Consider the following 26,456-nt stretch of genomic DNA (forward strand, 5'->3'; position numbering starts at 1 on the left):
AAGTCCCAGCCACAGGCCCCTCCCCTCCTTTCATCACATTCGTGTGGTCAATGCCGGGTCCTTACATGCAGTCTTAGCCTTTCGCCGTTACCGGTAAATATGGTCAGGTTGTGCAAGGCCATCCACTGAGTTCCTGATCCCCGTTCTTCACAAGGCCCCCAGAAATGCCCTCTCACTGCTCCTCCTCCTCTGCCCCACACCTGCCCCCTCCCCTGCACTGCTCCCGGCTGGGGCAGGCGTCTCTGCACACTCTGGTTCCCCCCTCCCCTCGAGCATCACTCAGTCACCTGGTCCTGCCCTCTCTGCCTTGGGCAGCTCCTCTCTCCACAGGACTGGCCGTGCTTGTCTAAAGACCACCAGAGACCACCCTCGGCGGCTCCCTCTGTCCTCACCTGGCCTCCACCAAGGTCCCCAGGGCCTAGCTCGTGGGGTTGTGCACGCCTGCTGGGCGTGGTGTTTCCCCACCTTCCCACTGACCATCTTCCTCTTGAGATCAAGCTCTAGAGCCGCTGCTCTATGCACACGGCTTTGACAGGATGCCAGTTGGTTGTGCACCTGACACCTCCCCCTGGGCAGCCCCTGTAGCCAGCCTCGTGGGAGGAGGCACTTCTGTGGCCCCCTGACCATGCCCACCCCCGCCAACGCTGGGATCACGAGTCACAACAAAGAGAGAAACAGGTGGGCAGGCTCGACCCGAGCCAGGTGCTCACGAATGAGTCTTTTCCTCCTGGCTCCGATGTCACCTGTGAGCCGAGTCCACTGTCCACACTGTCACTCTGACAGGCCGCTGGTCGCCCTCTGCAGCAGAACAGAAGACCACGGGGTCCTTTCTGTCAAAGGGATAGGTCCTATATTCTTCCCTGTAACAAGGACATGGCGTTTGTGTGAATGACAGGAGGCAGCTGTAAGCACATCCTGTGTCCAAGGGCAGATCACCTGCAGAGAGGAAAGATCAGGTCCACGTGCATCTTGGTGATTTATTTCTGCTCCTTCATCGTCCCTGATCCCTGACTCTGGGGTGGGTGGCAAAGCTGCAGCTGTGCCCCTTCTTGTGACCAGCAGTGAGGGACAGGCCATCCCTGCTCATCCTTCCTGCCCAGTGCTGGGCCCAAGGACCCCGTGGGCACCCTGTCCTCTGGTCCCACTAGGGCTGCCTGGGAAGGTGCCCTCAGACATATCCCAACCAAGGGGTCACATGTGCCAATGTCCTACAGGTGAAAGCCCAGGAAAAAACACATCTTGGGGACTGGCCATGCCCACAAGGATGAGCCACTGGGACTGCCCCAGGGGCTCCCATTATGGGCACGGGAAAGCTGGGGGTTGAGGGGAGCTGATATCAGTGCGTATCGCCAGAGCCATCAGGTCCACCAGGGCTCCCTGGGCCTACCCTCAGCAGAGGGTGAGCCAAGAGGAGCCTGCAGCCCAGGATCACATGTGGTCCAGGGACCCCTATACTATATCCCACTCTGTGTCTTGTAGGAGGGAACTCCGCTGTGGGAAGTTTAAAGTCCTGTGGCTCAGTTTGTGTTTCAAGGCAGTGAAACTATCTCACCATCTTTTTATAAAAAGACCCAGGTTCTGGGTGGTGGTGGGGGAGCAGAGCTGTTGAAAGGTGGCTTTCTGGATTCTCAAGAAGTGGGGTTTGCTTCCCAAGGCTGCTGCTGCTGCTGCTAAGTTGCTTCAGTCGTGTCCAACTCTGTGCGACCCCATAGACAGCAGCCCACCAGGCTCCCCTGTCCCTGGGATTCTCCAGGCAAGAACACTGGACTGGGTTGCCATTTCCTTCTCCAGTGCATGAAAGAGAAAAGTGAAAGTGAAGTCGCTCAGTCGTGTCCGACTCTTCGCGACCCCAAGGACTGCAGCCTACTAGGCTCCTCCATCCATGGGATTTTCCAGGCAAGAGTACTGGAGTGGGGTGCCATTGCCTCCTCCATTCCCAAGGCTACTCAGGGCAATAAGCTCAGCTCTCGTTCCCAGATCACATGGACATGGTCTTAAATTAGGAAAATGAAAAATGCCTAGCTTCTGGATTTGTTCCTTTTCATGTCCTTCCCTCCATCAATGAAAAATTAATCAGTAGATTTAAGAAAGAATTGGAAAGTTTTATTTGAGCCAAATTTGAGCGTTACTATTATCCGGGAAGAGTGTCTTAGAATGCTCTGAGAACTGTTCCACCAGTCAGAAATCAGGACACAGATTAGGTTTTTGAGACAGAAGACTGTACATCAAATGTCATGTTATTGACAGATCACAAATCCAAGTCTGAGCGGCATCGTGGTGGGTCCTGTGACCCCTGACCAGACCCAGAAGGGATGTGATCTTTAAGGACTGTTCTGTGGATGCTGGGAGAATGTTGTTCTTCCTGGATGAGCAGGTGATCCTGCCAATGGGGAGATTTGAAAAGTGAAAGTGTCAGTCGCTCAGACATGTCCGACTCTTTGAGAACCCATGGACTATAGCCCACCAGGGTCCTCTGTCCATGGGATTCTCCAGGCAGGAATACTGGAGTGGTTGCCATTCCCTCCTCCAGGGGATCTTCCTGACCCAGGGATCAAAGCCTGGTCTCCTGCGTTGCAGGCAGATTCTTTACCAGCGGAGCCACCAGGAAAGCCCTGATGGGAAAGTCTGGTCCATGCCTAATCCAGATACAGAATTCACAGTGAGGAGGAGAGGTCTCCAAAGGGCAGAGAAGAATCTTCATGTTTAAATTTTTCTTTGCTTGCTATAAAATATGACTTATTTCACACCTCCTTGCATTTCAGTAAAAGGCATTTTGTTCTATTTCAAGATAGGTGTTTTGTGCCCACTAATCTTTCCTTCTTATTCATCCCATAACATTAAATGACTCATCCTAAATGTTATCAGAGTCCCACTGCTCAGATCTACTGGTCATGTTTTCTCTTTCCTTCTAACATTTACCCTTTAAATGTATCTGACAAGGCTGGTCTCCACAGTACACGTATGTTCTGCTTATTTTTGTTTGTAAACTGTTTTCTGTTTTGCAAAGCGGGCTTCAGATTCATGATGACCTGCATTTGCTGGCACTGGTTGCCCGTTCTCCCAGCTTCAGTGCGCAGGGATCAGGCCGTCTCGGGGCCTGAGTGAGGGAAGGGGTGTGTGCATGTGGGTTTGTGCAGGGGTGGCCAACCTCTGCCCTCACCCACCAGACATGCTGCCTTGCACATTGTCTTTTTTTTTTTTTAATGGTTGTTAATTTAGTAAAAGTGTCAGATGGTGCCTTGTTCTGGTTTAATTTCTTGTGTCGGAGGAAGCACCCAGCCCTGATTCACACTGTTCCTGTTTGGTGTTTCAGATCCAAAGGACATCGCCTGCTCTTCCTCCCCGGCCTCGGTAAGGACATGCTCTCTGCTTCTCATGTCTTCCAGGACTGTATCTGGTTACTGTCACCAGCCTGACCCTGTCTGTCCTGTCAGTGGGTAACAAATGTGCACACCAGTCCCACCCTCAAAATATCAGCAGTTTTAGAAAAAAGATTACTTAAAATGATAACAATCATCATTGTCCTCATGTGTAATTGTCCTTGTGCACAGCTCAGACATATGGAAGAGCATCCCTGTGCTGAAGGCGTTCCTGCACTTGTGTGTGTGACCTGGGCTGAAGCTGAGTCATTTCCCCTGCTCAGTCCTCCTGACAGCTCGAGGAGCCCCTGGGGTGCCAGCTTCTCCAGGTCTCATGGGGAATCGGGGCTCCCCTTCCTCTTTCCAACTCTCAAAGGGATTCGGTCAGAGGGAGAGACTGGACTGATTTCTGGGGACGTTTCATCAGATTCTACAACAGTGTCAAAGTTCTCTTTTCCACAGGAATTCTGCTCACTTCCTGTAGGGCCCTGGAGAGACATGGTTGAGGGGAAGGGAGGGCTTCCCGAGGGGCCCCAGAGGCCAGGGGCTGAGGCTGAGCTTGGCTGCTTCCCCATCGGCTCTGTCCCTTCACACATGCCCCTCATCATGAGCAGAGCTCTGTGCAAAGCTGCATCTGCAAGGCCTTTCACAGGTGCTGACTTCTGGGCACAGCCCCGTCCTGGGAATTTCCCATCCAAAGGTCTTCTTTTCAGCATGCAGTTTTTATTTTTCCAGTTCTTTAAAGTTTTTGTTATAGAAATTTTAAAACATGTAAGAAAGTAGAAAGAATAGTATCATGAATGTGCATGTACCCATTACCTGCTCATCTCATGTTATCAGTACCCCTTCTAAGACGCCCCCTTCTCCTCAGGGTTTATTTTGTATGCAAATATTGGTCATCATATTGTAACATTTTGTCTCTGACTATTTCAGTGTATGTTTATAAAATATAAGGATTCTTTTTTTTAATTTTTTTAAATTTATTTATTTGGCTGCTCTGAGTTTTAGTTGCAGCATGCAGAATCTTCTTGAGTCATGTAGTCTCAGAAGTTGTGGCTTGCAGGCTTAGTTGCTTCTTGTCATGTGGGGTCTTAGTTCCCCAACCAGGGATTGAACTCATGTCCCCTGCATTGCAAGGCAGACTCTTAACCACTGGACCACCAGGGAAGTCCCATAAGGACTCTTTTATTAAAAACAAACAAACAACAACAGAAAAGAATAGAAAAACAATAGGGAAAATCAATTAAACTTGTCAACAGAAAAAACACACAACCTGTAAGTTGTGAGCGATGTCTTATTCAGAGAATTCACTGAGGACTGAAGCCTCCCAGTGGCTCTGAGGAAGTGTTCCAAAGAGGTAAGGGAGGGGCCAGGATGGATAGGAGTTTTTGCTGAAACAAAAAGCCACATACTTCAAAAGATTATTGCTAATCACAAAAAACCAGACATCTCAAGTAAATGATTTTATTGCTCGTGTCTGTATCGTAAGATGCAGGAGACTGGGCTCATTGAAATTATTCCTTAGATAAGCATTCTAGATATCCTAGCTCTCTATGGCTAGGATCCTTTTTCATATTCCTGAAACCCCTCAGGGCACCCTTAGAAGGGGGCTGTAGTGGCTGATGGCTTGGTGGCAGCAACATTCTTTGTTTACTGAAACTGGGAGGCAACATTTTTTGACCATAAGTCAAAAGTTGGTTCTTTGAAAAGATCTGTAAAATAGAGACTCCTTTAGACTGATTAGGAAAAATACAGAAGATTCACATTACCAAAATCTGGAATGAGAGAGGGGATGTTACTACCAACTTTATAGAAAGAAGTATAAAGGAATTCTATGGACAACTGTATACTAACAAGTTAGATAGCTTAGAATAAATGGGAGAATTCCTAGAGAAATATAAATTGCCAGAACTGACTTGAGAGAGAATCTGAATAGACCTATAACAAGGAAAGAAACTGAATTATTAATGAAAAGTTTTGATATTAATACAAAGATAACCCCAGGACTAGATGACTGCACTGGTGAGTTCTACCAAACATTCAAAGAATTAATACCAGCTATTCACAAACTCTTCTAAAGAAATAAAAGAGAAAACTCGCCACTTATTCTATATTATCCTACAATATAGAAGACATCACAAGAACAGAAAACTGCAGACCAAGTTCTCTCATGAGTGTAGATGCAAAACTTAACAAAATACTAATCCAGCAGCATATAAAAAGGGTTAAGCATCATGATTCAATGGGGGTTATTCCAGTATACACCTGGTTTAACACCTGAACATCAATTAATGTAATACTTACCTCGATAGAATAAAGCACAGAAACTCTGGGGTCATTTCAATAGAAGCAGAGGAAGCCTTCAACAAAATCCAGCATCCCTGAATGATGAAACACTCAGCAGACTAGACATAGAAGCGACTTGCCTCAACCAGATGAAGGGCATCTATGAAAATCCACAGCTAACATCACACTTCATGATGAACGATGGGATGCTTTCCCTGTAACATCAGGAACAGAACAAGGATGACTGCTCTCGCCATTTCTAGTTAATGTACAGGAAGTTCTAGCCAGAGCATTTGAACAAGAAAATGAAATTCGAGGCATGCAGATTGGACAAGAATAAGTCAAAAGTGCCTCTTTGTAGACGATGTGATCTTGTCTATAGGAAATCCCAAGGAATCCACCAAAAACCTGTTCACACGAATTAAAAAATTAGCAAGATTGCAAGATACAAAATCAGTATATAAAAGTCATTTGTATTTCTATACATTAGCAATGAACAATCCAAAAATGAAATTAAGAAGGCAATTTTATTGACAGCAACAGCAAAAGGAATGAAATACTCAGAAATAAATTTAACCAAGGAAGGACAAGACTGATACATTGACAACTACAAAACATTGTTGAAAGAAATTGAAGGCCTAAGAAATGAAAATACATCCTGTAGTCACTGCCAGGAAGACTCAGTGAATATTGTCAAGATGGCAGTATTTCCCCAAATGGACCTACTGATTGTGTGTAATCTATATCAAAACCCCAGCTGGCTTCTTGGAAAAAATTGATAAGTTAATCCTTGATTTCTTATGAAAATTCAAGGAATCTAGAGTAGCCAAAACAATCCTGAAAAAGAGTGAAGTTGGACTCACACATCCCAATTTCAAAACTTACTACAAAGCTGCTCTAGTTAAGGCTCTGTCTATGTTACTATCATAAGGTTAGACATATAGATCAATAGACTAGAACTGAGTCCAGAAACAAACCTTCACATGTGTGGTCAACTGTTTTTCAACAAAGGTGCCAAGACCATTCAGTGGGAAAAAGATAGTCTTTTAAACACGTGGTGCTGAGACAGCTGGATAGCCACATTCAAAGAATGAATTTGGAACACGTCTTCATACCATACACAAAATTAAAATGGATTAAAGACCTAAAGTGAAAGTCATTCAGTTGTATCCAACTCTTTGTGATCTATACAGTCCATGGAATTCTCCAGGCCAGAATACTGGAGTGGGTAGCCTTTCCCTTCTCCAGGGGATCTTCCTAACCCAGGGATCGAACCCAGGTCTCCCACATTGCAGGCAGATTCTTTACCAGCTGAGCCACGAGGGAAATCCAAACATACTGGAGAGGGTAGCCTTTCCCTTCTCCAGGGGATCTTCCCGACCCAGAAATCGAACCAGGGTCTCCTGCATTGCAGGCGGATTCTTTACCAACTGAGTTATCAGGGAAGCCCCAAAGACCTAAAGGTGAGAGCTAAAACTATAAAACTCTTAGAAGAAAATACAGGAGGAAATCTTCATGATCTTGGATTAAGCCAGCCTCCTTGGATATGACACCAAAACTACAGAGCATGGAGGTAAAAACAGATAAATTGGACTTCACTGAATTTAAAACTTCTAGGTTTCAAAGGATACCATCAAGAAAGTGAAAATACAACCTAAAGAATGGTAGAAAACATGCACAAATCATATATCTGATCATAGACTTATATCTAGATTATGTAAAGAACTCTGCATTCAGAAGGGTGTATCTTTCTGTTTCTCCTTTGCCTTTAGCTTTTCTTTTCTCAGCTATTTGTAAGGCCTCCTCATACAACCGTTTTGCATTTTTGCATTTCCTTTTCTTTGCGATGGTCTTAATCACTGCCTCCTGTACAATGTCACAAACCTCTGTCCATAGTTCTTCAGGAACTATCCTAAAGGAAATCACTTCTGAATGTTCATTGGAAGGACTGATGCTGAAACTCCAATACTTTGGCCACCTGATGCAAAGAACTGACTCATTGGAAAAGACCCTGATGCTGGGAAAGATTGGAGGTGGAAGGTGAAGGGAACGACAGAGGATGAGATGGTTGGATGGCCTCACTGACTCGATGGACATGAGCTTGAGCAAGCTCTGGGAGTTAGTGATGGACAGGGAAGCCTGGAATGCTACAGTCCGTGGGGTCGCAGAGTTGGACACGACTGAGTGACTGAACTGAACTGAACTATATAAAGAACACTTAGAACTCAGTAATAGAAAGACAACCTAGTTTAAAGGGGTTAAAAGAATCTGAAGAGGTGTTTCTCCAAAGCAGATAAGTAAATAGCCAATAAACACATGAAAAGCTGTTTAATGTCATGAGTCATCAGGGAAATGTAATCCAAACCATAATGAGATACCACTTCATACTCACTGCACTGGCTGGAATCAAGAAGATAATAGCAGATTGGAACACTCATACACTGCTGGTGAGGATATTAAAATGGTGCAACCACTTTGGAAAACAGTCCGGCAGTTCCTCAAAACGTTAAGCGTGGAGTTACCAGATGACCCAGCAATTTCACTCCTGGGTGCATCTGAAAGAAATTCAGTGCAGTGTGGTGCGTGTGTGCCCAGTTGCGACCCCATGAACTGTAGCCCCCCAGGCTCCTCTGTCTGTGGAATTTTCCAGGCAAGAATACTGGAGTGGGTTGCCACGCTCTCCTCCAGAGGATCTTCCCAATCCAGGGATAGAACCCAGGTCTCCTGCATTGCAGGTGGATTCTTTACCACTGATGCCACCTGGGAACCAAGAGAAATTAAAACATATTTACTGTACACACACACACCAATACACATGCGCGTGCGTGCACACACACACATACACACCATAATTCCAGTGGCTGAGCTGTATCTTGTCCGACAAGCCTATGTGGAGGGTGTTTTCTTCCTTCTGAATCTGCTGGTGTAAGAAGGTCTCTTTCTTTTCACTTGTTAGAGAAAAACATTGGCCTATATTATTTCTGAAGGCCTTTCAGTCTTAAAAATGTGAAAGCCATTCATAAAAGTTAAGTTGCCTTAACCAGCATCTTTACGTTTTTTTATTCTTCAGTCTTGTCACTTTGCTGACAAAGGTCTGAATAATCAAAGCTATGGTTTTTCCAGTAGTCGTGTATGGATGTGAGAACTGGACCATAAAGAAGGCTGAGAGCCAAAGAACTGATGTTTTCAAATTATGATGCTTCAGAAGACTCTTGAGAGTCGCTTGGACTGCAAGGAGATCAAACTGGTCAATCCTAAAGGAAATCAACCCTGAATATTCATTGGAAAGACTGATGCTGAAGCTCCAATACTTTGGCCACCTGATGTGAAGAGCCAGCTCATTGGAAAAGATCGTGATGCTGGGAAAGATTGAGGGCAAAAGGAGAAGGGAGCAGCAGAGGGTGAGATGCTTGGATGGCATCACCAACTCAATGGACATGAATTTGAACAGACTCTGGGAGATAGTGAAGGACAGAGGAGCCTGGTGTACTGCAGTCTGTGGGGCTGCAAAGAGTCAGACAAGACTGAGTGATTGACTCTCTGACATACATCACAGCAGGATCCTCTATGACCCACCTCCCAGAATATTGGAAATAAAAGCAAAAATAAACAAATGGGACCTAATTAACCTTAAAAGCTTCTGCACATCAAAGGAAACTATTAGCAAGGTGAAAAGACAGCCTTCAGAATGGGAGAAAATAATAGCAAATGAAGCAACTGACAAACAACTAATCTCAAAAATATACAAGCAACTCCTACAGCTCAACTCCAGAAAAATAAATGACCCAATCAAAAAATGGGCCAAAGAACTAAATAGACATTTCTCCAAAGAAGACATACAGATGGCTAACAAACACATGAAAAGATGCTCAACATCACTCATTATCAGAGAAATGCAAATCAAAACCACTATGAGGTACCATTTCACACGAGTCAGAATGGCTGCGATCCAAAAGTCTACAAATAATAAATGCTGGAGAGGGTGTGGAGAAAAGGGAACCCTCTTACACTGTTGGTGGGAATGCAAACTAGTACAGCCACTATGGAGAACAGTGTGGAGATTCCTTAAAAAACTGGAAATAGAACTGCCTTATGATCCAGCAATCCCACTGCTAGGCATACACACTGAGGAAACCAGAAGGGAAAGAGACACGTGTACCCCAATGTTCATCGCAGCACTGTTTATAATAGCCAGGACATGGAAGCAACCTAGATGTCCATCAGCAGATGAATGGATAAGAAAGCTGTGGTACATATACACAATGGAGTATTACTCAGCCATTAAAAAGAATACATTTGAATCAGTTCTAATGAGGTGGATGAAACTGGAGCCTATTATACAGAGTGAAGTAAGCCAGAAGGAAAAACATCAATACAGTATACTAACACATATATATGGAATTTAGAAAGATGCTAACAATAACCCTGTGTACGAGACAGCAAAAGAGACACCGATGTATAGATCAGTCTTATGGACTCTGTGGGAGAGGGAGAGGGTGGGAAGATTTGGGAGAATGACATTGAAACATGTAAAATATCATGTAAGAAACGAGTTGCCAGTCCAGGTTCGATGCACAATACTGGATGCTTGGGGCTTGTGCACTGGGACGACCCAGAGGGATGGTATGGGGAGGGAGGAGGGAGGAGGGTTCAGGATGGGGAACACATGTATACCTGTGGTGGATTCATTTTGATATTTGGCAAAACTAATACAATTATGTAAAGTTTAAAAATAAAATCAATCAATGCAAAAAAAAAAAAGACTGAGTGATTGAACAACAACAGTTGGAGTATAGCTGATTAGGGGCTTCCCAAGTGGTACAGTGGTAAAGAATTGACCTGCCAATGCAGGAAACGTGGATCCATTCCCTCGCCAGGAAGATCCCCTGGAGAAGGAAATGGCAACCCACTCCAGTATTCTTGCCTGGGTAATCCTATGGACAGAGGATCCTGGTGTGCTGCAGTCCATGGGGTCGCAAAGAGTTGGACGTGAATTTGCGATTGAACAACAGCAATGTTCTTCAGTCTTGGATGACTCTTCAGGAAAGGATTTCACTTTTACCCTCTGTTATTCTGAGGGTCTGGAGTCTTGAGAATAAACTGAGCAGCTTTGTTTTGTTTTAAACATTTGCCTTATTTTTCCTTGGTAGCATTTTCATGAAGACAGTATCCTTGCTGCAGTGAGCGTAGCTGTCATTTCTGGTCGTTGATTCAGTAATTGCTCTAATTAACTTTCTTCCCTCAGCATCCGAGAGGCTACGAGAATGGTGCACACAGGTTCTGGCCGCAGAAGCCAGTCCCAGCCGAGGAGAGGAGCAAGCCTCTGGTGAGTTCCGCAGGCAGGCAGTTGGGGTCCTGCCTCAGTGACACCTGTTGCAGACACCCAGGGTGTTGTATTTCTTCAGTTCACATTTTTGTTCATTTTGTTTGGATGGTGGGCTGTGCTTACTTTAAGTTTGTGACTCGAATTTGTGAGCGATTCATTCATTGGACAGCCATCTGCAGCATTTGGGGTTGCAGCCCCTCTCCAGGTGAGACTGTGCCAGGGGCATCATCCCCTCACCCAAAATCCTGTCACCCCTGTGGACCTCACATCCTGGGGGAAAGAGGGCAGACATGGGGTACAGGGAGAAACCAACCAGACAGAGCTGCCCAGAGAGGACTGAGCAGGCGCTAGTTCAGGCCTGGTCTTGGGAGCTTCCCTGAGCCAGTGGCCTTGGACAGAGGTGTCTAGGAGGTGAGGGCTGAGTGTGCACATACTGACCCAAGGGGGTTTCAGGTGGGGAGAGCATAAGGTGGGCTGGGAATAAGAGGGGGACCTGGAGACAACGTAGAAAGTCAGCTTCCAGCCCCTTCACTGCCTGTCCATTATACAGAAGAAGTTGAGGCACAGATGGGCTGAGCTCCCTGCCAGGTTCCCCTCAGAAATGAAGAGGTTAGATGCAATCCAGGGCTCTTCCCTGGCCTGGGCCTCACCTGAACCTCTCCTCTTAGGATGCAGTCAGCCCTCCGTATCCAGGGGGCTGTGAAACCTGCCCATATGGGGGCCGACTGTTCTTAGCCATCGAATGCGAGGGATTTGAGTCTCTAAGGGGAATCCTGATACCAATCCCCTACAGATCCCGGGTACCAAGGGAGGGCTGTGCTCCCAAGAAATGCCTTGCATCGCTTCTGCCTGGCTGAGCACACCCAGCTGCAGGGCCACTTTATATTTGGTTATAATCCTTGAAAGTGTATGGTATTTTCCTTTCAAGTCAGTTAGCTTAAAGGATAAGTGTTCTAAACAGACTCCTACACTTTTTTTCTTTATTGTCCAAGGGAACTATTTCAGGTGGTTGAAATAATGGAAAAAGGAAAAATAGTGTCTCATACAGTTTGGTTCTTGGATTTTAGTGAAATTCAACTGAAATGCTTTCAAATCTCTACTCATTTCTGAGTTTCCATCAAAATCAGGTATCTCAGATTGGGCTGATGTAACAAAAATATCATAGACTGGGTGACTAAAACAATAAGCATTTATTTCTCGCATTTTAAACGTGTATTTCTGGAGGCTGGGAAGTCCCAGATCCAGGCTCCAGCAGATCCGACATCTGGAGAGAGCCTGCTTCCCAGCTGGTGGGCAGCTCCCTTCCCCAGGAACCCTCACATGGTGGAGCAGGGAGGGAAGCCAGCTCTCTGCTGTCTCTTCCTATATGGGCACTAACCTCCTCACCCAGCTCCACCTTTGTGGCCTAATCACCTCCAGGAGGCCCCACCTCCTAATTCCATCATGTTAGAGACAGGAGTTCAACATACACATTTGGGGGGAACAGAAATACTGGTATAAAGCATCGGGTCTTAATCAGTGTCCAGATGGCTCTAATTCCTCTCCATTTGTTCCAAAGACTTACCCTTTTCTAAAGGTGCGAGCCACGCCCTGTGTTCTGATGTAGTTTTGTGTGTGTGTCTGTGTGTGTGCTCAGTTGTGTCTGACTCTTTACGACTCCACGGACGGTAGCCCATCAGGCTCCTCTGTCTATGGGATTCTCCAAGCAAGAATACTGGAGTGGGTTTCCATGCTCTCCTCCAGGGGATCTTCCTGGATCCCAGGAGGATTGAACTTGGCTCTCCTGCATTGCAGCAAGATTCTTTACCATCTGAGCCACCAGGGAAGCCCCTTTAATTGATATGTCTTTTTTTTTTTTTTGATAATTTTATTTATTTATGACTGTTCTGGTCTTCACTGCTTGTGGGCCTTCTCTAGTTGCAGAGAGTGGGGCCTACTCTTTAGTTGCAGCTCAAGGGCTTCTCACTGTGGTGGCTTCTCTTATTGCAGAAATGGGCTCTAGGGCATGAGGGTTTCAGCAGTTGCAGTTCCCAAGCTCTAGAGCACCGGGTTGTGGTTAAAGGACTTAGTTGCTCTGCAGCCTGGGATCTTCCCAGACCAGGGATTGAACCTGTGTCTCCTGTATTGTCAGGCAGATTATTTACTACTGAGTCACCAAGGAAGCCCTGGTATGTTTATTTTTTATTTTATTTATTTCTTTTGACCATGCCTTGTGGCTCAGGGGAATCTTAGTTCCCCAACCAGAGAATGAGCCCAGACAACTTCAGTGAAAGTGCCCAGTCTTGACCACAGGGATCAAACCTGCATCTTTTGCATTGGCGGGCAGATTCTTTACCACTAGAGCCACCTGGGAAGCCCCTCTAATGTAGTTACTGGCCAGGAAAGCTAGCCTTGTCTTCTAGATGGGACTTCCTCTTCCTTTTTCTTCTACAAACGTCTATGTACCAACATGTCACCTAAGAGACACTGACATATTCCGAGGCCCCAGTAGGTCCTGTTTCAGACTGACCTTGATGTGCACATAACCAGGCAGGCGTCGGCGGCGGTTGAAGGGCGTCTCCTTTCAGCTGGCCCCGGCGCACTAATCAGGCCTGGTCCCCTCCCTTCTGTCGTAGGAAGGGCTCACGCACTAGGTGGCCCTCAGGTCAGCAGGCAGGATGAGTCACAGGTTTGACAGCACACCCTGCTGTCCCCTTTCACAGAGTGACCAGCTCAGAGCTGAGCCTCACCCAGGCCCCTGACCACGATGGCTTTTCAGCTGGGACTGCTTAATCCTTTCCTGCCCCAGGCATGGTTCTTAATGACTTCATGGAAAAAAAAATCATAAAGAAGGGAGTAGGGCGAGGACAGGAACAGAGAAAGAGGCTCTGGGATCACTTCCCATGTGGTGACCTGCATCCAGCTTTGTGGGTTTTCATGATGTCATGTTGGGGATGGTTGACATTTGTCTTCCTTATAGCTATGTGTCTTTTTTGTCATCTTTGGCTTCTCTAAGGGTCTTTTGTTTAATAATTCTTTCCACTTTCTGTTTTTTATCTTTTTAAATTTTATTTTTATTGAAGTATAGTTGAATTACAATGTTGCGTTAATTGCCTGCTGTACAGCAAAGTGACTCAGTTATACACACGTATATTAACACATTCTTTTTCATATTCTTTTCCATTATGGTTTATCACAGGATATTGGATATAATTCCCTGTGCTCTATGGTAGGACCTTGTTTATCCATTCTGTATATTCCAAGTTCCATCTGCTCACCCCAAACTCCCAGCCCAACTCTCTCCTACACCTCTGAGGGTCTTTCTGATGGGTGTGGCTCAGCAACCACTTAAAGGGTGCTGAGCGGGTGTTTAGATGCTAAAGGTTAATGCCCGAGATCGATGGGATTGGGGGTGGGGTGGGAAGGAGGTCCAAGTGGGAAGGGATATATATACATATACATACAACTGATTCACTTTGTTATACAGAAGAAACTAGCACAACATTGTAAAGCATTTATACTCCAATAAGAAATTCTTTAATAAAAACAGAAATAAAGGTTACTCCACCCAACAGCTCCACGTGGGGCCAGCACAGGCTGAGGCTGGGTCACTCATGCAAACTCCCGCGTGTGTTTGCTTTCATCACACGGAGCCCTTTGCTCTATGAATGTGTCAACCTCAGAGTGTGGATCCTCGGCTGAACAAGCCCCCAGCCCACTGAGGGCTCTCTGTCCCAGGAGATGCCCTGGGGGCTCCAGGCACACCACTTTCTGTACCTAGTTCCCCCAGCGGGTCTCTGTTGGTTCCCGGAAGGAGGCAGCTTTGCTCTCCTGGTTCGCTTTGGGACCCCCCTCCCCAACCATGACCTCACTGATCTCTCGTCCAGACGCTGCGAAATACGGGACCTGGGAGGCTGGAATCACCCCCTCCTCACTCCCCGAGATTGTGCATAGAGGATGCGCAGGTGTGGGCAGGAGGTCTGTCTTAAATGAAAACAGAGCTTCCCGACCGGCCTGAGGGGCTCCTCACAGCTTAGGGCAGAGAGGCTGGACTGGGGCTTTGAACCCAGCATACAGAATACTGTACCCAGTGTTCTAAACAAGGAAGGGCCAGTGCCAGCCCTGGGCTGTGACCAGGTGGGTTTCTCTGCTGGACCTGTGATTACTACCGTCCTGGTTGAGCAGTTTTTTCTCTTCCTTTTTTCTCGTTCAGTTCAGTTCAGTTCAGTTGCTCAGTCATGTCCGACTCTTTGCAACCCCATGAATCGCAGCACGCCAGGCCTCCCTGTCCATCACCAACTGCCGGAGTTCACTCAGACTCACGTCCATCGAGTCAGTGATGCCATCCAGCCATCTCATCCTCTGTCATCCCCTTTTCCTCCTGCCCCCAGTCTCTCCCAGCATCAGAGTCTTTTCCAATGAGTCAACTCTTTGCCTGAGGTGGCCAAAGTACTGGAGTTTCAGCTTTAGCATCATTCCTTCCAAAGAACACCCAGGGCTGATCTCCTTCAGAATGGACTGGTTGGAACTCCTTGCAGTCCAAGGGACTCTCAAGAGTCTTCTCCAACACCACAGTTCAAAAGCATCAATTCTTCAGCGCTCAGCCTTCTTCACAGTCCAACTCTCACATCCATACATGACCACAGGAAAAACCATAGCCTTGTCTAGACGGACCTTTGTTGGCAAAGTAATGTCTCTGTTTTTCAATATGCTATCTAAAGCATCTTTTAATTTCATGGCTGCAGTCACCATCTGAAGTGATTTTCTCGTTATCTGGCTGCATTTCATGGTTCACCTGTCAAAACATTTAGTGGTTAAAAACAGTCTATCCTGCGGTTCTCAGCCTAATGACACAAACGGCTCTCTGGGGGCCTGCTCCCAAGATTGCTATACTGGGTCTAGGGTACAGCCTGGGAGTCTCTCAGAGTGCCTAGGAGATGCCAGGGTTGAGAACAATTGATTTTGTTTCCTACACAGGACAGCTGGTGCTAGTGGTAAAGAACCCACCTGCTAATGCAGGAGATGTAAGAGATGCTGGTTGAACCCCTGGGTTGGGAAGATCCCTGGAGGAGGGAATGGCAACCCACTCCAGTACTCTTGCCTGGAGAACCCCAAGGACAGAGGAGCCTGGTGGGCTATAGTCCATTGGGTGTCAACTGACTGAAGTAACACTTAACACACACACAGGACAGCCGTGTAATTCTCCCGAGAGAAGTTTATCTCGAAACTCAAATAGAGGGTCTCTGTGTTCATATACCTCTGTGGCATTTTTTGTCTTCAGGAGGATGCTCTGGTTCCAAGCCGGGGCTTGTCGTCTGCATCCTGGAGCATCAGAGCACACGGTTCACTGTGGCCATGCTCACCAGAGGCCAGCTCTCGATGTCCGAGCCATGCATGGCGGGAACCAGGCTTCTCAGCGACGCAGCCAAGAGGGCGGTGCTGGGTGCTCAGTGCCCGAGGGGCTGCCCGTGCTGCAGCCTGCCACTCTGTTTTCCAAATTTCTGTTCTTCACTAGAAGAGAATTCTGATATCAAGAAAGAGATGTGGCAATGCTTTGTCATTTTCTTTTTTTTTCAATTTAACTGCATTTTGAATCCTGCTTGCACAGTATAGTGTGAGTGAGTGATAATCACTCAGTCTTTGTGCCCCAATGGACTGTAGCCTGACAGGCTCCTTTGTCCACAGAATTCTCCAGGCAAGAACACTGGAGTGGGTGAGATAAATCAATAAAACCTGTTTGATTTTGTGGAAAGTCTGGAATACATAGAAACATCTCTTTTTAAGTCTTCGACCTTCATAGTGCCTTTATGAAGGAAATTTTTCAATCATCCTTGCTCTGACTTGATGTCCCACCCTGAGTTGGGGACCACTGTTCTCTGCTTTAATGATGATAAACTTTAGGGATGTCCAGAATCAAAATTTATGAAATATTGGAATTAGTTTATGAAGTTTAAAATAATATTGTTTGTGATCATGTACGTCCTTTGTGAACTCCTTAAAAAATACAGGATCGTGTAGAAAATTAACTGACATTTCATACAAATTACACATAACTCTGGGGCTTCCCTGATAGCTCAGTTGGTAAAGAATCTGCCTGTAATGCAGGACACCCCAGTTTGATTCCTGGGTCAGGAAGATCCTCTGGAGAAGGGATAGGCTACCCACTCCAGTACTCTTGGGCTTCCCTTGTAGCTCAGTAAACAATCCGCCTACAATGCAGGAGACCTGGGTTGGGAAGATCCCCTGGAGAAGGGAAAGGCCACCCACCCCAGTATTCTGGCCTGGAGAACTCCATGGACTGTAGAGTCCATGGGCTCGCAAAGAGTCGGACATGACTGAGCAACTTTCACTTTCACACATAATTCTACCACTGAGTGATAACCATTGTCAGTTTAGAATTTAGCTTCTTTTTCCCTATAAATAAATCCGATAGTTAACCTACTTAAATAGGTTTATATTTAAACATTCAATGAGATCATAATGAAAATGCTTTTGAATGATGTTTTATTGCTTAATGTATCATAAGCACTTTCTCATGTCTTCAAATCTCACAACCTTTTTTTTACAACTGAAGAATATGTTGGTTATGTGGCTGTTCTTCAGCAATTTTTCTCAATAATGGTGTGACATTAATTTTATCATATAAGTATTTTTCCACATCGAAAAGTATTTTTTGCAAATAGAGTCCTAGAGTTGAGTCAAAAGATTCTGCATGTCTTTGATTAATGTTTCCCAAAACCACGTGGATGCTGATGGCCATAAAAACAGTGGCCATGTGAGGATGTTGTCCAAGGCATACCCACCTCCCAAGTCGACTGCCTGATAACACGTCTTCTTCTTTTCCTTTCTCTTTTTCTGCGGGGTTCATCTCCAGGACCCAGAGATGCAGCGTCTACTGCTGTCGGATGGGAAACACTCGGGCCACCAGAACCACGTGGTCGTCCTCCCGGCAGACGGCGGGGGCGGCATGGCAGCCATCAGCTTCACAGGGGCCCTGAAGATTCCCGTGAGTACACGACCCTCTTGAAAGGGGGCATTTGTGAACAGTGAACAGTGTCTGTTTACTACAAATTACACATAATGCTGTGAACAGACACTGGGCTGTTGATAAGTTTAAAAGGAGAAGTCCATGATCATATTATCTACACATTAGAAATCCAAGTGCTGTCCTTATGGCTGTTTTGTTCAACTCTTTATGACCCCATGGAATGTAGCCCGCCATGCTCCTCTGTCCATGGGATTCTCCAGGCAAGCATACTGGAGTGGGTTGCTATTTCCTCCTCCAGCGGAATCTTCCTGACTCAGGGATCGAAACTGTGCCTCCTGCATTGGCAGGCAGGTTCTATACCACTGAGCCACCTGGGAAGCTCATAGAAATCCATAGCATGAACCAGAATTGCAAGCAGATCAGCTCAGGGCTGAATAAGGCTGCAGTGTTTTGTTCACCTGTTAATAGTTATAAAATATATTATATATGTATATTATGGATGTGAAGTCCATGAGCTGCCAGAGCAGAGCATGCTGGGAGCTGTGCAAAGGCCTGGGAGCAACTGTGTTCCTCTGACGTGGAGCTGTGGAGGGGTACAAAGGCAGGGAGCCAAGAGCAGAGACAGGAGGAGGGGGAGAGCACACTGGCCGCTGGGGGCCACACTCTGGAACACCTGGCTCCTGCCCTTGGGTGCCTGTTCAGGGGAACAGATGCAGGCAGGGGCACTTCCCTCATTCTGGCCTCGGGGACAATTGGAAGAGGGAACCCAGAGGCTCCATAGCAACTATGCTGAGCCAGAAACCTAACAGTGCACCCAGAACCTCAGCATCATGGCACCCAGTGAAGAAACTCAGAACTGCTGCTTTAAACAGAGAGTTCTGCCAGCTCCCAGATAAAACTGGGCTGCCGAGGGCCCAGGAGCTGCTCTCCTGCCAGAAGAGACCACTGAAGGTCCAGCCTGGACTTTCCAGGGTCCCTAACAAAGATATATGGGGGTTTGGCCTGCAGGAGATGCTAGTTCCAAATAAAAGTTATTTTTTAAATTTGTTAATAACAAGTAGTAACTTTTCTGTTGTTCCTTTATTGTGTAGCTGGGTCAAATACTGTTGCTAGAATTAAGTGCCCACCATAAATAGGAGTTGGGTGGAGGCAAGAACAGGCTTCAGGGCCCTGGCCTGGCCTGCCCTGGGCGGGCTGGTTACGCCCGGCACAGGTGGTAACCGCTCTAGGCCTCTGTTTCCTCACCTGTAGTGCAGGCTCAGTGGCTGTATAACTAGTTAGTGCTGTTCTCGGGATCAAATGAGATCATTAACTACACAACAGGCACAATGCCACGCACTTGGTAAGCATTATACACACCGCCCATACTGGGTGTGACTGTGAAAACGTTGTTTAACTTCCAGAGCACTGACATGAATTGCATACTGTGTCCTCTGCTTGGATTTGAAGGGCGTGCATAGCTATGCACTGTGATAGCCTGGGAGAAGCAACCGAGGTGTCGGCAACCGAGCAGTCGGTTCCTTAGTGTTCACCCGATTTCTCACGCTCATTTCCCAAGCGATACCTGGACTTACTATCTCACAAGGGCCACCTCTTTCTAAACGTAGTCACAAAATGGAACATATAAGCATTTCTCAATAGCCACGAGACCCCAAACCTCAGTTTCCTCATCAGAATCTACATTTCTCTTCTGGGTATCACTGAACTCAGGTCCAGCTGCTCGCTGCTTGAACTCAACACTTGAGAAGCAAATGCTGATAGAAAGGAAAGTTGCTTTAACCAGAGTAGCCAGCAATCAGGGAGGAGGACTTGTGTCCCCAAAACCAACTCCGAGGAGGCCACAAAAGTTCTTAAAGAGAAAAAGAGTAATCTCGGTTCATCACTGAGATGAAGGATCAGGGCCATCATCACCCCCACTGCCTACAGGCTTGTCGGCTCTTTGTGATCTTCCTCCAGATGCTGTATTGTTCACACAGGTTGCTCGTGAGAGTACTGAAGGGGAAGCCGAGGAGGAGATCTGGTCATCTGTTAATTATTTATTCTTCATTTTTATTTCTTTGATCTAGGAAAGAACTGACCAGTTAGGCAAAGTATTGTGTGAGCTAAAAGATTTGAAAGATCTGGCCTCGGCCAGAAATGAATAGAGTATGCAAGCGACTGGTTTAAGTTCAGTTAAAATGTAGTGGACAGTGACTGCAGCCATGAAATTAAAAGACGCTTGCTCCTTGGAAGAAAAGCTATGACAAACTTAGACAGCGTGTTAAAAAAGCTGACGCATTGCTTTGCTGACAAAGGTCCATATAGTCAAAGCTATGGTTTTCCTGGTAGTCATGTGTGGATGTGAGAGTTGGACCGTAAAGAAGTCTGCGCGCCAAAGAATTGATGCTTTTGAATTGTGGTGTTGGAGAAGACTCTTGAGAGTCCCTTGGACTGCAAGGACCAGTCCACCCTAAAGGAAATCAGGCCTGAATACTCATTGGAAGGACTGATGCTGAAGCTGAAGCTCCAATCCTTTGGCCACCTGATGCTAAGAGCAGACTCATTGGAAAAGATTCTGATGCTGGGGAAGGTTGAGAGCAGGAGAAGTGGGCGGCAGAAGATAAGATGGTTGCATGGCATCACCGACATGATGGACATGAGTTTGAACAAACTCTGGGAGATAGTGAAGGACAGGGAAGCCTGGCAGTTTACTGTCCAATGAGTTGGACATGACTTAGGACTGAACAACACCAATAACAACACGTTATAGCTTTGCTAAAGTGACAAGACAAAAGGGGCCTCCTGCAGAGAGCTCCTCCCTGCCAAAAGCTGCTCGCAAATCCTCACTCTCAGAACATCGCTCCATTGCTATGGGGTCATGCGCCAAGGTCTGTCTTCTGTCCTTCCCTCTCTTTCAGGGCGTGATAGAGTTCTCTCTGTGTCTGCTGTTTGCGAAACTGGTCAGCTACACGTTCCTTTTCTGGCTTCCACTCTACATCACAAATGTAGGTGAGTACCATTGCTAGCAGCACAGCTGGTTCTGTTCAAGGGCTGTGATCAGGACTCCCTTTTATCCACCGGTGTCTATAAACTTGGAAAGCAGAGAGATGCATGATGCTCTTGAATCACATAGCATGATTAGTAGAAACGTGCAGACAAAGAGGTAGATGTGGAGACAATGAGATGGTTTAGATGGCATCACCAACTCAGCGGACAAGAATCTGAGCAAACTCTGGGAGAAAGCAGAGGACAGAGGAGCCTGGCATGCTGCAGTCCCTGGGGCCGCGAAGAGTCAGACACAACTCAGCAACTGAACAACAACAGGCAAAGAGAATTCAGACGGGAATGTTTTATTGCCATGATGAGAACCTAGATGGAGTTTAAAGGGTTGACATGGTGTTCTCCAGTTGTGGCTACTGGTTCCCCAAAGGGCTTCCTATCTGGGGCAGCCTGCTTTTAAATTTAGGCTGCATCTGACTTGGTCACAGCAGCTGGTGAGCAGGGAGAGAGACCCTGGGGATCTCAGATAATACAGCCTTCATGACTGACCTAGAAATCGCTTCCTGGAGCTGAGCTCTAACTCCGGGGAAGCAGACAGCTTGTCCTGCATTTCAGAAGTCCAGCAGGGGCTAAAGCTGTAGGTTACTACACAGTACACCCATTTGTAGTAACACATACCCCATGTCCTGGGCGTGAACACAGGGAAGATGAGAAGGACCAGCAGTTCTTGGAGGAGAGGTCCCTGTGTAGGGGCTGCAGCCACAACTGGACAGGGACCCAGACAGTCAGCAGGGCCTCTGGGCCCCAGAGTCAGGGATTTCAAGGACAAAGCAAAGAAACCAGGGAGGTGTGTGCCCTAGTGAATGTGAAAAGAGGAGAAATTTGGGACGTGGAAGCTCCAGAGCACAGACCACATGTCCCCAGTGTAACTGAAAGCGGGGTGGAGCTGCTCACTGCTCAAAAGCTAATAAAGAGGCAAGGTTGGTGGAAAGGAAAGTTTGTTCTATTCTGGATGCTGGCAACAGGGGTTGGGGGGGTGGGGTTGCCTGTCCAAAGGCTAACTGATGGCTAGCCAGTGGGCAAGAGCTTTTATAGATAGAAGGAGGGGCTACATGCAGAAACAGCACAGTCAGCTCTGACAGTCATCTGGATACTGATCATTGGTGATCTGACCAGGGTCATCTTGTTTTCAGTGCAGTTAAGCTTCAGTTAAAGGTCCGTCTAGTCAAGGCTATGGTTTTCCAGTAGTCATGTGTGGATGTGAGAGTTATATTATAAAGAAAGCTGAGCACCAAAGAATTGATGCTTTTGAACTGTGGTGTTGGAGAAGACTCTTGAGAGTCCCTTGGACTGCAAGGTGATCCAACCAGTCCATCCTAAAGGAGATCAGTCCTGGGTTCATTGGAAGGTCTGATGTTGAAGCTGAAACTCCAATACTCTGGCCACCTCATGCGAAGAGCTGACTCATTTGAAAAGCCCCTGATGCTGGGAAAGATTGAGGGCAGGAGGAGAAGGGGATGACAAAGGATGAGATGGCTAGATGGCATCACCGACTCAATGGACATGAGTTTGGGTGAACTCCGGGAGTTGGTGATGGACAGGGAGGCCTGGTGTGCTGCGGTTCATGGGGTTGCAAAGAGTCGGACACGATTGAGTGACTGAACTGAACTGAATCTGCAGTTCCAGGATCGGTTTGTTCCTGTTTCCTTGAGGCCAGTTCTTGGAATTGTGGCAGCTTATGTCACAACTACAGTCTGGTCATCATTAATCTCTTTCACCTGGTGGGAGTTTCGGTGTCTGTAAGACAGCTCACAGGAGATGGCCCCGAATATTATCTATAGTCCTTGAGGAGGTCCTTGACTTTGCTTAATAGCTGCATTATTATTGTGTGGTCTCATTTGACTGTGTTCTTTTGTTTCTGCGTTTTCTCACTGCTCTGATTAAACTCACTCTTTGGCTAAAGCTTTTCCACAGACAGAAGGCAGGTGGAGGACACGGGCTGGGGGAAGGACCATAAGGTCCTGCTCCGTTTCACTAGCAGTGTTGTAAGGACCAGCAGAGAGGGATGTGAGCCCGAGGCAGCAGGGCAGAGTTTCTCGGGATGGGAGTCAGAGGCAGTGAGGGGACCATCCAGCGTCAGCCGAGACCCAGTCTAGGTGGGAGTTAGAGACACAGAGTCCTGCGCTGAGCATCCTGAGACCTCGGCCTCCTTCTCTGGGGGAGAAGGTTCCAGCCCCTCCCAGGTCTGAAAGCAGGGGGGTCATACAGTCTGTGTCGAGGGGGCTCCCATGGGCCAGCCCTTCCCCAGGCCGTGCCCTGCAGCCCTGAGTCTGACCTCACAGCTGCCCTGAGGGGACACAGAGCAAAGGTGGGATGATACCTAGACAGAGCCAGGTGAACCCTCACCTTTCGGTTAGGAGTGTTCATTTTTCACACTTTCTGTGTGTCTGCCCACAAAGCACACTCCTTTTTTCCATCTACTCTGGTAATTACTATTTTAATGCTAATCTGATCTGCTGCCACTGCTAAGTTGCTTCAGTCGTGTCCGACTCTGTGCGATCCCATAGATGGCAGCCCACCAGGCTCCCCCGTCCCTGGGATTCTCCAGGCAAGAACACTGGAGCGGGTTGTGTTTCCTTCTCCAATGCACGAAAGTGAAAATTGAAAGTGAAGTCGCTCAGTCGTGTCGGACTCCCAGCGACCCCATGGACTGCAGCCCACCAGGCTCCTCCATCCATGGGATTTTTCCAGGCAAGAGTACTGGAGTGGGTTGCCATTGCCTTCTCCGCTAATCTGATCATGGATCTCATAATTGCTGTTTGGTTTAAATCATGCTTGTGAAACAAAAGAATGTTGTGTGTCGCTTGTACACTGCTGCGGCCTTCTCACGGTGACATTCTGCCATCATTTTTTCTTTTAACTTTTAATTTTGATTTGGAGGGTAGCCAATTAACAACGCTGTGATGGTTGCAGGTGAACAGCCAGGGGACTCTGCCCTACATATACATATGTCCACTCTCCCCCAAACTCCTCCTATCCAGGCTGCCACGTGGCACTGAGCAGAGTTCCCTGTACTGTACAATAGGTCCTTCTTGGTTATCACTTTAAACCCTCTGCTGTCATTCCAACAGATCACCTTGATGTCAAGAAGGCGGGGGAGCTCTCCACCTTGTTCGACGTGGGTGGGATCTTCGGTGAGTTCGTTTCCTCTTGTCCTGCTTTGACAAAAGCCTTCACCACCGAGGTGATGCATGGACACCCTCAGCCTGGACGCTGTTTGACTTGACTCCCTACTGGGAGGCCCCCAGTGCCTGGCCTCTGATAGCACGTCACGCCCCATCCTGGGCTCCCTGGGGACCAGGATACCTGGTGGGCGACAGACCAGTGATGCTAGGATGCTCCCAGGCAAAGGGGCTTTGGGGCCAACCTGCTCAAGGGGTGGAAAGGACCCAGGGAAGAGGTCCTCCTCTCCTTGCTGCTGCGGCAGTGAGGGTCCTGCTTCCTCTCCATGGGGCCCCACTGGGCACGTACACCCCTCAGGACCCTCCCTCTGCCTTGCAGGTGGGATCCTGGCAGGTGTGATCTCCGATCGCCTGGAGAAAAGGGCCTCCACCTGCGGCCTGATGCTGCTGCTCGCGGCCCCCACGGTAGGCCCGGCAGCCCCTCCCGCCTCATCACGGCCCCCGCACCTCCGGATCAGCCCCCCTGTCCTCCCACCCACACACCTGCAGCTGCTGGCGCAGCTCCTCTCGGGGCTCTGGTTTCCGGGACCTGGTGTCGCCTCCACCCCACTCAGTGCCCCCCACTCAGCCTCCCCTCCCGCAGCCTCCTGCGCCCTGCACACTACGCACCAGCGTGGCTCCTCCCTCCTCCCTGCCTCCACGTGTGCGTTTGTGGGCTGTTCTCTTTGGGGTGCCCTTCCCCTCCTTTCCCCTCCCCCCAGCAGGCTCCTGCTCATTTGTAGAACCCCCACTGTGGCTGCCCTACCCGCTTCCCTGGGGAGCACCACCCCTCCCCTCATAACCCAGGTTCCATTGCTTTTCAAGTGTTTAGTTGTGTGTGACCTCGGGCGGGTGACTCCCTCTGAGCCCGTTTCCTCATCTGAAAAACGAGGATGCCGGCAGCACCACCTCAGAGGGTGAAGGCGAGGGCCAAGGGGAACATGGTTACACCGTCACTGTTTCCTCAACATCATATGTAGTAGTATTGCTCATCAACTTGCGCTGACTCCTTTGCCCATCTGCTGCTCCACTGAGCTGAACAGAATCCAATCTTCAGTCGTCCTGGGGCCCTGGACATTGCGCAGCACAGACTCTCCAAGAACCTTGATGCAGAAGCACTGACTGGGCTCCCCTCACCACCTGGGCCCTGGTGTTCAGGGCTTATGGCCCAGGAGGAGACACGGGGCTCAGGGAGAGCTGCACCAAACCCAGGGTCTTCCCCCAGGAGCTCAGGGTGGGGCGCTCCCGGGTTTCCAGCTCACTGGGCGATCAGACCCTACATGTCTGCATCCAGCCTGGGGACAGTTTGCAAGCGTCTGGACACCTGTCTTTGGACAGCCTGCCAGGGCAGCATGGCCTTCCTTCCACTGTCTGGTTGCTGCCCAAGAGTCACTTTTCAGAAATACACATTCCTGGGAAATCTCTCAGCTACTCATAGTAAACCTTTGTTCCTCTCCTCTTTTGACACCGTTCACAGCTCTACGCTTTCTCCTCCATCAGCAGAATGGGGCTGGAAGCCACCATAGGTGAGTCTACGAGGTCTTTCTTTCCTTCAGCCATTTTTTTTTTGGTCCGCACGGCTTTGTGAGATGAACTGAAAAATCTGCAAAGAAGCAAAGATGCGGCTTGCGCACTGTGCTAAAATCATCCTTGTGTTCCTTCTTGGAGGGGGTACTTTCAGAGGGGCCCACGGGGGTCCTGCCTGCGGAACTGAGGCCGCAGGTTTAAGAGCCAGTGTGGGAGAGTTCAGGCCCCGGGGCTGGCCTGTGAGAAGCCCTGGGTGCCCAGTGCAGGAGCCACTCAGAGAAGCCCACATCCCCTGGAAGGCAGCAGCTGGAGCTGTGGTCCCCAAGTCTCGCACCCCCAGCATCACAAGCCCGGGGGCGGCTGCTCTCTGAGCTGCTCTGTCAGCTGCCACTCTGGGCACAGTCTCTATTTTTAACTTTCCATAAGCAGCTCTATCAAATTAAGGCTCTGACACTGAGTAAATGCTTCTTTTGGTCTCACAGCCCAGCAGAGGAGATTGGTAGGGATCCCATTAAAAGTTACCCAGAGTGCAAATTCTGGATGCAAGGGGCCCATGAAGTGACCCATTAGTCCAGGAGCTTCCACTCAGAGCAATGTGACCCAGAGGGTGGTTCGGGAACGTGAACCTGGGGTCAGGTTAGGAGACTGCATTTCAGGAATGGGCACGGTGGTCCCACCCATCGGGGACTGGGCTGTGCTGGAGCCCCAGGTCTCCTGGGGGTGGCCATCAGCAGCTGTGGACAAAGACAGGAAGTCCTGTCCGCTGCAGACGAGGCTGTGGTGGTGGCCGC

General features: G+C 48.0%; 1 protein-coding gene across 8 annotated transcripts in view; it reads left to right on the top strand.

The window, feature by feature from the left end:
* Nucleotides 1–26,456, top strand: part of SLC37A1 (solute carrier family 37 member 1) — a 101,615-nt gene that overhangs the window by 62,007 nt on the left and 13,152 nt on the right. For all 8 annotated transcript variants that reach the window (XR_009495520.1, XM_024996552.2, XM_059889357.1 and 5 more), the window contains 7 exons: nt 3,314–3,351; nt 10,891–10,971; nt 17,825–17,956; nt 20,836–20,926; nt 24,049–24,111; nt 24,479–24,564; nt 25,616–25,664. Coding sequence is in view for 7 of the 8 variants with exons in the window: in XM_024996552.2 (XP_024852320.2) it covers nt 3,314–3,351; nt 10,891–10,971; nt 17,825–17,956; nt 20,836–20,926; nt 24,049–24,111; nt 24,479–24,564; nt 25,616–25,664 (540 nt within the window). In the remaining variant the exon portion in view is untranslated. The remainder of the gene's footprint in view (nt 1–3,313; nt 3,352–10,890; nt 10,972–17,824; nt 17,957–20,835; nt 20,927–24,048; nt 24,112–24,478; nt 24,565–25,615; nt 25,665–26,456) is intronic.

The sequence above is a fragment of the Bos taurus genome, chromosome 1 (genome assembly GCF_002263795.3).
Source record: "Bos taurus isolate L1 Dominette 01449 registration number 42190680 breed Hereford chromosome 1, ARS-UCD2.0, whole genome shotgun sequence".
Classification (NCBI taxonomy): domain Eukaryota; kingdom Metazoa; phylum Chordata; class Mammalia; order Artiodactyla; family Bovidae; genus Bos; species Bos taurus.